The 12,240-nt window shown below is 34.6% G+C and overlaps 2 protein-coding genes across 2 annotated transcripts in view; both read right to left on the bottom strand.

The window, feature by feature from the left end:
- Positions 1-3,626: 3,626 nt before the first annotated feature.
- Positions 3,627-10,039, bottom strand: LOC128551196 (CD109 antigen-like). Its single transcript, XM_053531809.1, has 8 exons — positions 9,783-10,039; positions 8,967-9,128; positions 8,304-8,366; positions 8,023-8,132; positions 6,508-6,655; positions 6,070-6,175; positions 5,632-5,738; positions 3,627-5,469 (listed from the first exon to the last, which is right to left on the bottom strand). The coding sequence occupies exons 1-8, from the start codon at positions 9,870-9,872 to the stop codon at positions 5,452-5,454; spliced, it is 804 nt and encodes a 267-aa protein (XP_053387784.1). The 5' UTR covers positions 9,873-10,039; the 3' UTR covers positions 3,627-5,451.
- Positions 10,040-10,752: 713 nt separating this feature from the next.
- Positions 10,753-12,240, bottom strand: part of LOC128546176 (CD109 antigen-like) — an 81,683-nt gene continuing 80,195 nt past the window's right edge. Inside the window, exons 41-42 of the mRNA XM_053531193.1 lie at positions 12,076-12,182; positions 10,753-11,912 (exon numbers count right to left, since the gene is read on the bottom strand). Coding sequence (XP_053387168.1) covers positions 11,895-11,912; positions 12,076-12,182 — 125 coding nt within the window. The 3' untranslated portion in view covers positions 10,753-11,894. The remainder of the gene's footprint in view (positions 11,913-12,075; positions 12,183-12,240) is intronic.

Consider the following 12,240-nt stretch of genomic DNA (forward strand, 5'->3'; position numbering starts at 1 on the left):
GAACTCGTGCATATTTTCCGATACAAAGCTAATAACCTATAATTATTGATTAGAAAAGGAAACGAACTATTAATTATTGCTGAACTTTCAATTTTCCATTTTTGTCTTACGTGCCTGATTGCATGATAAAAGATTGGTGTAGGGATAATACACGTTTTCTTGTGTATAAACGACTGCAGCAGCAGAAGTCCACGGTAATGTTTGCGACCGAGACCGATTGTCGAGGTCAAAATCATATCCCAAGAGCTTCGGCAGACGTTAATACACATTTTTATGAATAAACGTCTGCTGAAGCCCGCGGGAATGTTTGTGGCCGAATGGAAAAGATAATATTTTCTTAAGGGGTGTGCAGGTGCTCTGAGCTGTATTGTTAGACAGTATAATCCGTGCGCAAGGCTCCTGTGGAAATAGCTTGTAAAACGTCATAAACCTGAATTCCCTGCGGCAGAGTTCGACTGTGTGCCATTCTGATATGGAGTGATCTCCCGTAAACGATATACAGTCAACTCGTCCTCAAGTCAACTCGTTCCCATTTTGATCATTTCGTATCCCTGGACGATTTCAAAAATAATATTATTATTATTGTTATTCGTACGTACGAACAGCCCAAGCTGTTATAGAAATTGTTTGGATGTCTTGAACATTTTTCAAATGCATACAGTCAGTCCAACGTACGAACAAATCTGAGAACTGAAAAAGAATCTTTATGCAAATTGGAATATTGTTCGTACATACGAACAAATCTTGGGACTGTATGCATTTGAAATACGGTCAAGGCGTCCAAACAATTTCTATAACAGCCTGGAAAAGATAATATTTTCTTAAGGGGTGTGCAGGTGCTCTGAACTGTATTGTTAGACAGTATAATCCGTGCGCAAGGCTCCTGTGGAAATAGCTTGTAAAACGTCATAAACCTCAATTCCCTGCGGCAGAGTTCGACTGTGTGCCATTCTGATATGGAGTGATCTCCCGTAAACGATATACAGTCAACTCGTCCTCAAGTCAACTCGTTCCCATTTTGATCAGTTCGTATCCCTGGACGATTTCAAAAATAATAATATTATTATTGTTATTCGTACGTACGAACAGCCCAAGCTGTTATAGAAATTGTTTGAATGTCTTGAACTTTTTTCAAATGCATACAGTCAGTCCAACGTACGAACAAATCTGAGAACTGAAAAAGAATCTTTATGCAAATTGGAATATTGTTCGTACATACGAACAAATCTGGGGACTGTATGCATTTGAAATACGGTCAAGGCGTCCAAACAATTTCTATAACAGCCTGGGCTGTTCGTACGTACGAACAAATGTGATGCGGTTGCAGAAACTGTTAAGGTCCCCAGATTTGTTTGAACGTACGAACAATATTCCAATTTGCATAAAGATATATTCTTTTTCAGTTCTCACATTTGTTCGTACGTACAAACTGCTTTGACATGGCAGAAAGTATCATTGAATTAATTAGTTTTATTACCACTTTTTATAGCCTTGACAGTATCATAAAAAAGTAGTGCTTTCCTAACCATGTGTTTATCCAAGTTCACTCTTATCCGTTTACGTTTAAAAGAATCACACTAAATGGCGCTTCAATTCATAGTCGAAAGAACACGTAGCCATCTTACTGACAATGTTTTTGATGAGGAGCTTTTTCGGTCCTTCACAGTATTATATTTATCATCGTCATAGATATCATCTTTCGACATCAAAGCGGGCTTTTTATCATGCTTGACAGACTGACTTTATGTTTTCGTTATTTTAAATAGTAGTCCACATAACTGCAAACTGCAAACAGATATGATATTTGTAACTGGTTTTGATGGTATCGTAAATAATTCATAGCCTGTTTCATTGAAGTATATCCCAATGGATTTTAAACATTACAACAAATATAAGTCATTAAATATCTATTAAGTGTAAATTTGCAGAGGAGTCTGGTTGTAGCAACAAATATTTAGGGAACTTAAACAATGAATGACACTGGAATATCAAAATCATAAAGCATTCAAGAGACTCACCTCTTCACCAGATATATCAAAATTAGCTAGTGATCAAAGAACTAAAACATTGAGTTGCGCTTCTTTTACGGGTATATCAAGACCAACAAGTGTTCAAGAAAAAAAAACTACTTCATCTTGTTAGTAAAAATCAGCTAGTAAACTGAATCACTGAGTAGCACTGTACTAGCTGATAGAGTAATAGGGGACCTTAAGCATAAAACGGCCCTGCTTTATCTGGTGTATGAAGATCTAAGTCTTTGTATGCCCCCAAAGGGAGGCATACTAGTTTTCAACTGTCCATCCATTCGTTGGTTCGTTCGTTCGTCACAATGTTAACGTTTTGCATGAAGGCACTTTACTCGCGAACCACTGCATCCAGGACCTTCAAACTTCACTTACTGATAATACTTATTGAGTATACGACCCCTACTGACTTTGGGGTCACCAGGTCAAAGGTTAATGGTCACAGGGGCCAATGTTAACTTTTTGCATGAAGGCACTTTACTCAGGAACCACTGCACCCAGGACCTTCAAACTTCACATGCTGATAGTACTTATTGAGTACACGGCCCCTACTGACTTTGGGGTCACCAGGTCAAAGGTCAAGGTCACAGGGGCCAATGTTACTTTTATGCATGAAGGCACTTTACTCGCGAACCACTGCACCCAGTACCTTCAAACTTCACATGCTGATAGTACTTATCAGATCCCTAATGACTTTGGGGTCACCAGGTCAAAGGTCAAGGTAACCAGGTCAAAGGTCAAGGCGCTGCGGGGGCATTTGTCACCATTAGTGACAGCTCTTGTTTTATTAGTATTCTTTTTCAAAATAATTCTGCGTTCCAATACATACACATATGTAGCTTAGATATTACTTAGACATCTTATCTATTTCAAAATGTCGTACAGGAGATGTCAGATTCTGAATCAGTAGAATTTTAGGAATAGGACTGACCGACTGTGCAAGTGAACGTGGTTTAAAGGCACAATGTGAAGTCCTGAGCTACAGGATGCACATGCACATGTGTGGCTTATTCACTTCAGGCGATGAAAACCTCAGCAATGGAGACTGCATGTATATCTCAGCTTTTGATATTGAGCTGGAAAAGGTAGTGTTTTATATCCTTTAAAATATTAACGTCTCTGCCAATATTTGACGAGCTCATATCACTGCATATTAAATAAATTCATAGTTTTAAATTGCATGAGGGCAGTATACCAGTGGTCAAACTAATTCATTCAGCTGTGTTGTTGCAAAATCATACCGGTCATACAAAAACTAAGAATGACACGAAATATAGAACACAGTGCAGCGTTGATGATGAAAGTGTGTGAGAGTATTACTTACTGTAAAAATGGATATCGATACTTCAAAGTAATTACAGCAATGTTCATACATATTTTTTATTTTACTTCTTTTAAATATACCTGACTAAAATGGTATGAAGCGATGTTGGAATAGATAAGGCAGTGAATCGGAAGGACTCGTCATTCTATTTTTAAGCTAGATATGACGTGAAAATGTCATTAATAACAATTCTACTTCATCGAAATTAAAAAAAAAAAAACAAAAAAAAAAAAAAAACCATATACAGCATATCAACACAAAGAAAAACAAATCCGATGATATCCTATATCCAGCTTTAATTACAGATCTTTTTTTCCATTCCATTTATTAATACTTCTCTGTAGTACTAATTGTTTACACAGACCCACAGAACATGTATAAGATAGTTGAAATTGCATCTAATATGTTTTTACATAGTAATATCATATGCTTTTACCATAGCATCAATTTAACCCACAATATCCGGGTCCGCCGAATTATACCCTATACACAGTGAAGCTGGTCGTTAGCTATATAGTATGCCTTTGTCTACTCAACGGAATTCAGAATCAGTTATTTTGATATCAAGACACATCCAGACATTAACCTTCACAGTCGTTGTACTGCCGTAAACATTTTTTATAACTCCCGAAGAATTAGCTCCAAGGTCTACGGACACATCTTAATGGACAATGATATACTAGTATTGAGAGTCCGGAAGAGATGAAAGTAACTGAAAGAACCTAAACGTCTTAAAACTGAACCAATTTACCCTTCGAACAATGACTGATGTCTAGGTTTAAACATTACAGAACGATTTTTAATGTCTGGGATCTCAAATCAAACGTTACTCACAATAAATATAAATCATTAAACATAATCATACAGGTTTGTATTTTGTTGAAAAAAGGTTGAACATATCTTGTATAACGTATGTTATTCTATGTCTTATTACGTACTGCTTAAATTATGCTATATATTTGGAAAGACCCTTAATGTATTATGCTTTATGCTGCTGATATATAAAAAACTACCTGGAACAGACAAAGTCATTTCGACAAACGACTCATGTCCCTAAAACAACGTCAACACAAACTACAAAAGTAGTATCATTCCGCAATATTGCGGAAAAGATGCAATTATTTGTCAATTACTGAATTGTTAAACTTTAAAACTATAGGTAACATACGACGGCAGCAAATCTTACGATCTATATATCTGCTACTGATAATGTAGTCATAAACAAGCGATGTCGTGGAAGGTATTAATACATTTAGAACGAACCAGACGGTGTAACCTGAACACGTAAGATAATTATTTACAGGATACATTTATGAAACAAGACTCTACCAAACTGAATCTGAAAGTTACGCTCACGATGTCAAGATCAGATTAAATTCTTCAAATGTCATTTTTTTAATTTAGGTAAGATATTAGGTAACATCACCGGAGTTATCCGCTATTCTTAACCTTTAGCCTGCTGGCGGCAAGTGATTCTGACTTTGCGAAAAGTGCAGACCAAGATCAACCTGCACATCCGTGCAGTCTGATCATGGTCTGCACTGTTCGCCATTCAGTCAGTATCTTTTTGGTAAGCACCGGTTTTAACAGTTAATGGTACTGTTCAAGTTTAAAGATGGGCAAGTTCATCATAGAAATTTAGCAGGGTAAGGGTTAAGAGGATGCATTCACTGTTTGATGCATCTTAATTTCTGCTTGACATACGTTATTTCAATATAAGTATGTTTATTGTATACAATACAATGTGATTAAAAAAGTTACAATAACACTATTTACTGTAACAGTATTACTGGTATAAATCCGTAAGCAAATATATAATGATAGCACTCTTACAATGTCACTGATCAGAAACCGTGAGCACATAAATAAAGATAACTTTTACAACTATATTATTGGTCAAGACCAAGAGGAAATTGATTTCTTTAGCATAATATATCACCAGTTAGTCAAATTCCGTTAGTAAACAGTTAAAATATGATTTTCCATAAGGAGTATTTTACAGAAGGCTTTATAAAACTGTCAGTATCCGTCAGTATGATTAGCCGAAATAAATGCAAAGCGTCTTCAGAAGGTTACGATGAAACGACATTTTCCTCCACAGACCTAACGTCCGACACCAACCTGGAAAAATCAAAACATGAACTAAAATAATACTCATTTACCAGAGAAGAATATATAAGAAACAATATAATCTTCCTGATTTCTTCATACTATTGCTACCATTAAGCAGTGTATATAGAAATAAAAAAAAGACTGTTATCAAGTAGGAAAATAAACGTGTACCTTTCCACCGCTTCCATTGCCCATGCAAAATTCACAAAGTGGGCACACTAGACAAATATTTGCTTCTTTTAACATTCCAAATTCATATCTGGTCATTGCTTGGTGGGCTGGAAATGTAAATATTTATCTGTATGCTTCTTTTATTAATGGAGTCTTTTGAATTTTTTGTATAATAAGCTGACGACTGTGCCAAAACTACTGATAAATATCAATGAATTACAAAAATTATCCAGTCTAAATATATCACAGAATCAGTGAAACATTTAAGATTTAATTTGCTTCGTGTACACAAAATACTGTTATAAATTTAGAGAAAATGTCGACGTTTTTTCAAAGACTTTATATGAACAGAGGGAAGTCTACAGAAAATTCTGCCGATATGATGAAACCGCAACAGTCTAAGATAGAGATATATTCATACTGACAAACATGAAGTACCTGGTTCGTAATAGTCATACACTGATACATGGCATGCTTGACTTTTTACAACTGGGTCTTTTCTGTCCATTTTAACATCAACACATACTTCCCCATTCTTGTCAACCTTCCAAAATAAACAAACATCATATTTATCAAGTTATATCAGCAAAGTCAAGATCCCGAACTTCACTGAAAAAGCTATTGTATCTTTCGCCAGTAATCGGGCCACTTTTTAAACTGCGATAAACGTTTAAATCCCAGTTAACGCGGATAAGCATTGATGTATTCCGCTACTTTAATGACATTGAATATTTGTGCAACAAACTGAATTGCACCTTAATGAAACAATGTTTATTAAAGAATTGGAAGTTTAAAGTTATAAATTTTCATCTCTGAATTGTTGTAACATACAAGTATGTCCCTTTTCATTGAGAACAAATGTATCAAAGTACTTACGCCATTGAAGTAAAGAGCGATATTCCGTCCATTCGCTTCATGTCGTTTTATCAAACTCTGCGCTTTATGAAAATCATTATCAGGTTGAAATCCAGTCGGCATTTCAACTTCCATTATCAGCATACCACTTTGTTCTGGTCCAGTCCAACTGTAATGAAATGGAAAAGGCGCTATTGCTGTTTAAACTTAAATTTTCCGTACTAGGTATCTTAAGCAACTGGTTTCACAAAATGTCACAACAGTCTATCGATCAATCAACAAACTTATTTTACAATTGAAAAGCATTTATTATGTACCAGCAATGAATTTCGATCACACAAAATCCAAAGCAATACGAACTTTAAATTCATGTTATTATGCATACGTTTCGTCCTCTTTATTATGATGAAACAAGGTGTAACATCTAAGCAAAATACTCTATATTAATGACTTTAAGGTAATGGTCACGTAATAGTTTAACCCCTTTTGAAGAGTATTCAGTTCCTACCATTAACCTATTTTGACTATTTTTTCAAGAGGGCGTAGGTTCAAGCCGCATTATGACTAAGCTTTTATCTTTATATTTCCTTTTCTGGCTAGTAAATTAAACTGTTTTTCAAGTATTATTATTGATTCATTGTACAAAAGCGGAAATGTTTCAATTGATAAGCCATTTGTTACTGTTTAAAGTGTATTTTACTTCTGATATAGAAGGATGCAGAGCTAGACATTTTTGAAATCACCGGGATACATGCGGTCAAAATTAGTTATTTCGTTTTACTATTTAGTTTACATATTGTGGAAGAAGTGTTGGTAGGTTTTACTTTTGCGCCATGGTTATTTTTGAAAGAAGAGAGCAAAATGTTAAGTTTCACAGAAATCGGCCATATTTTTTTCAGTGTTGGAGCTAAATTTCTGTCCGATTAAATCCTTTTACATAGCTCCCTCAAAAAAAATATCGACCGTTTTATTTTGTGTTTCATAAATGTCTACCAATACTTTGACGTTTCTTTTATCATAATTATTGGTATAATGAATTTTCTGCAAACGTTTTGTATAGTGGTTATCACTTTGAAGTTTGTCTCTATTTGAGCTTTCCGGAAAAATAAATTATACAAAATTTAAAAGAAACGACACGGTAACAATTCTTTGAAAATTGCAACACAGTGCGAAACAATATTAACTTTGAGACTGTATCAAGTTAATGCGTTTTGAACATTACTATTATGGTTCCACTAACTTAAGAATAAATAAGCAATAAAAACTCCTGCAATCAAAGATTTGATAGTCTAGATATATAAATATGAATCAAGATAATACATGTACATACATTATATGAATTATATAATAAAATCTGCAAGAAGATCCGTTGGAAGTATAAAACGAAACTAAACTAAAATAATAGCAGACTCGGCTTTAATGAATCTGTTCAATGGAGGTTATGTGCAACACCCTGCACGCCTTGTAAGACCGGCTTTGGTATTAAAACAAACTCTAGGACTTAATTAACACATTAAACATTAAAGATTTATGTACCTCAAACATGCCGTAACCGTCACTGTATTTATCGTCTCTTTTGTTATTGAAACATCAACAGCAATGTAGTCATCAAGCTCATTACCAGTCACGTAAAAGGAAGTTGTAACCTACGAAAATGTACATTGTGCATATGTTTAGAAATATTATCAGTTGACGATAAACATTCTTAAAATGAAGGCCTTTATTTATCTCTCTGCCGATGAATATCAAGTTATTAATCTTCTAAACTCCATATACTCAACCGATTACCAAAAATAACTAACATTTACAAGACTTACATCAATGACTGCTAAACCAGTCCCTGTGATCTGTATATCGACACTGTCCAGCGCGTTTGGTATCTGCAAATATTTAAAAATGAAGTTAACATTTAATTCACAACGCGTTCCGTGTTGGACGGCCACTTATGCTGAAATTACATCAACAAAATAAGGTATACAAGGAAACGCTTCCGATAAACATTCATCAGCCTAAAAAGCTGCATTTCAAGAACGCGGCCTCCTACAACCGCCGCAATCTAGGACAGTGCACAGACAAAGCATATCACATGTATAACGGCAAACGAACAACTGAAACATGTGTATGTCATTTATCTAAATAGAGGGCAATCCAATAAATTAGAAGACACAAACGGTTAAGGTATATCTGATACGAGCATGCTTCATACAGAACAAAAGTTACTAAAGGAAATGGTCCAATAAACGTCATCGGTAATTTCCATTTAATTACTTATTTTTGTCAGGCCATTGCCATTGTTTAGACCTAAATAAAGCTCAAGGCACACATTCCTTTTCGTAAAATGCTGCGAATGCCAATATCACATACGGATTATATGTAATATGATGATAGTCATTACATGCCCAGTACCTTATGATATTGTGTACTCCTATATACAAGTATTACATACATGAATAAGAACTGTTACTCTAGTATGTATTTACCTCTATATTATGCACGACATCGAAAGTAGAAGGGGTCGCCGAGTATGAGTCGATGGAATCTTGACCGCTCAAGATACTGAACTGTACACCATAATCCGGAGCTGGTCCAGTGCCGACACTGCTTGAAAAATCGGAGAGAGCTTGCAAAGATATGATTGTGTCCTGTTAAAATAAATTTATCATGTCTAGCCTTGCGCTTCATCAGAGTAATTCATATGTTTTTTTTTTCTGTGTAAATTGGAAATGTTTTTTCACCCAATAAACATCGCATGTAATGTTCTGAAAATTTAAATTCTAGTGTTGACGAGTAAATTGTAAAGATATTTCTATTTTGCCCTGAAACAAACAGATTTTCATTTTATTTCTTAAATGGGTTTCATCAAACTATTGCTACGTCATGCGCATTTAGTACCCTGAAGGACCAAATCTGAACGTCAGATCGTTAATACGGTACAAGTGTAATATTTTTAGATCATATGATTTCTTTTACATTTAACACTCTCGAGTGCATGTCTTTACGTTTATGTATGAAATCCCAGTGGTTTAGTGCTGAAACGCCTGACATTTAATCCAGATGTCAGGGGTTGGTATCCTGGTCCAGGCACTGGAAATTACTGAACTGCTTTTGAACGTCCCCCACCTAACTAAGAGACCGGTACTGGTTCTTACATGGTTAGGTGAATTTGCGTATATCGGTCCTACATACCGGGCATGTTAAAAAAATACAGACTGTCTATTCACAAAAGAGTTAGGCTAAACATTTCTCTCTCTCTCTCCCTCCCTCTCTCTCTCTCTCTCTCTGTTAAAGCTACATACCTGAGTTGAACGGAATCCCCCTGTTGGATTACGTTGAGAAACAAGCCATTTCACAATTGGGAAAGCTTCTGATGTTCTTCCTAGTTTCATATAAGCCAAAAGAGCATATGATGACGCTTCTATGTCTGCAGATGGAGCTCTTTTTGCAAGAGATCGATCACCTATTTCTCTTTTTGCAACTGCTGTTGATGCCGTCCAGTACTTTTTATCATCTATAAATTATTATTAAATATTACAAGGGTATAATGTGGTGTTCAGCTGTTATAACATTTATGAAACAATACTCATTAATCCTAATTACCGTTTCTGCGTTATATTTGCCAGTGTTGAAATTTGAACCAAATTCCCCAAGTACTGAACTTGCAACTTTGTTATTCTTATTACTTTGCTCTGTTGTATTAGTTTCAAACTATCAAAATTGAAATATCAAAATATTCATGAAAAACATTGTCACCTTTTAAATGTGGAAAATTAAAGGATTTATCTTCCCGATCTCAAGACATACAATGTTTTAACGGTTAGTCCTTAACAACCAAAAAAAAAAAAAACAAACCCAGATAAATAAAGGTTTGTTTCTCATGAAAACTGAAAAGCGTATTAATCATGTACATCACTTTTCAAAACAAGTGTCACTTTACTTACCAATACTTACTTTGAGTGCCAGATTAGGACTGCATAAAGGGGCTACACTTTCAGACAGTTCAACACCCTTGAAACCTCACCATTTTCAAAGAACTGATATATTTTTGATGCATATGCAGTAATGTCCCAGTGCTTAAGTTTCACGTAACTATGTTGAACGAAGTTTTCAGTTATTCTTTACAAATGGCAGTCATTTCAACGGGAGACATTTTTCCAGAATGTCTTAAGTCAAATCAAACGTTACGTACAAGAGATATAAATCATTAAACATAATTATACAGGTTTGAAGTTTGTTAAAAAAGGAACATATCTTGTATAAGGTATGTTATTTTTGTCTTATTAGAATACGTATTGCTTTGATTATGCTATATATTTGGAAAGACCCTTAATGTAATATTCGTTTGTCACATGACACCTTATTCTGCTGAATGTAATAAATTCGTCTTTGTCTACCCGGTACAGACAAAGTCATTTTGACAAACGACACCTATATCTAAAATGACGTCAACACAGGCTACAAAAGTAGTATCATTCCGCAATATTATGGACAAGTTGCAATTATGAATTGTTTCGATTTGCGTATAACTGAATTGTGTTAATTTAAACGCACGACGGCAGCTTATCTTACGAACTCTAAATCTGTTACTGTATTATGCTTATGTGTCATAAACTTTAAGACAGAAACAAGCGATGTCGTGAAAGGTATTAATACATTTAGAACGAACCATACTGATTTTGATGGTGATTCATGTTAAACTGAAAACATACAATATCATTACTTACACGATACATTTATGAAACAAAACTCTACCAAATTGAATCTGAACGTTACGCTCACGGTAATAAGATCACATCAAATTCAAATGTCATTTTTTTGTGAAACAAATTAATTAAAAAACTGCAATTTTGTGTCAAACAAATGTTTCGAAAATAGATTCACGAATTCATTTGAATTAAAGTAAGAATCAGGGAACATCATAGGGGTTACTTATCCGCTATTCTTAAGTGGATATATTCACTGTTTGATGCATCTTAGTTTATGTATGGCGATCGATTTGAACATATAAGCAGGTTTATTGTATACACACGTAAATTATTTCTAATACAATGTAATTAAAAAGGTAACAGATACAGTATTTACTGTCACTGTATCATTTGTCAAAAAACATAAGCAAATATTTAACGATAACACTGTTACTATGTCACTGATCAAACACCGTAAGCAAATAAAAAACGATGACTCTTAAAACTGTATTATTGGTCAGGACCACGAGGAAATAGATTTCTTTAACACTATATCACCAGTTATCCAAACACCATTAGTAGACAATTAAAATATGATTTCTCATAAGGAGTATTTTAAAGAAGTTTTTTTTAAAAACTGTTTTAAGATCCGTCAGTATGATTTGCTGAGATAAATGCAAAGCGTCTTCAGGGGGGTACAAGGACATGCTATTTCTCTCCACAGACCTAACGTCCGACACCAGCCTGAAAAAAATTAAAACATGAATTCAAATGGTAATGCTCATTTACCAAAGAAAAATAAAATAGAAAGATAATAATTTTTCTGATTTCTTCATACTATTAATTATCTTCAAGCAGTGTAAATAGAAATTTAAAAATGTTATCAAATACGAAAATAAACATGTACCTGTCCACCGCTTCCATTGCCCATGCAGAATTCGCAAAGTGGGCACACTAGACAAATATTTGCTTCTTTTAACATTCCAAATTCATATCTGGTCATTGCTTGGTGGGCTGAAAATGTAAATATAAATCTATGTTTTTCTTTCATAGAGTCTGTTGCATTTACTGT

This window comes from Mercenaria mercenaria, chromosome 19 (genome assembly GCF_021730395.1).
Source record: "Mercenaria mercenaria strain notata chromosome 19, MADL_Memer_1, whole genome shotgun sequence".
Lineage (NCBI taxonomy): Eukaryota > Metazoa > Mollusca > Bivalvia > Venerida > Veneridae > Mercenaria > Mercenaria mercenaria.

Bases quoted from the DNA above. Each gene is read 5' to 3' on its own strand.
- LOC128551196 (XM_053531809.1), bottom strand. From the start codon at position 9,872: ATGAAACTAGGAAGAACATCAGAAGCTTTCCCAATTGTGAAATGGCTT. The intron at 8,133-8,303 runs GTAAGTCTTGTA...ACATTTTCGTAG, and splicing joins CTGGTTTAGCAGTCATTGAT to GTTACAACTTCCTTTTACGT. The intron at 6,656-8,022 runs GTACATAAATCT...ATTTCATTACAG, and splicing joins ACGGTTACGGCATGTTTGAG to TTGGACTGGACCAGAACAAA.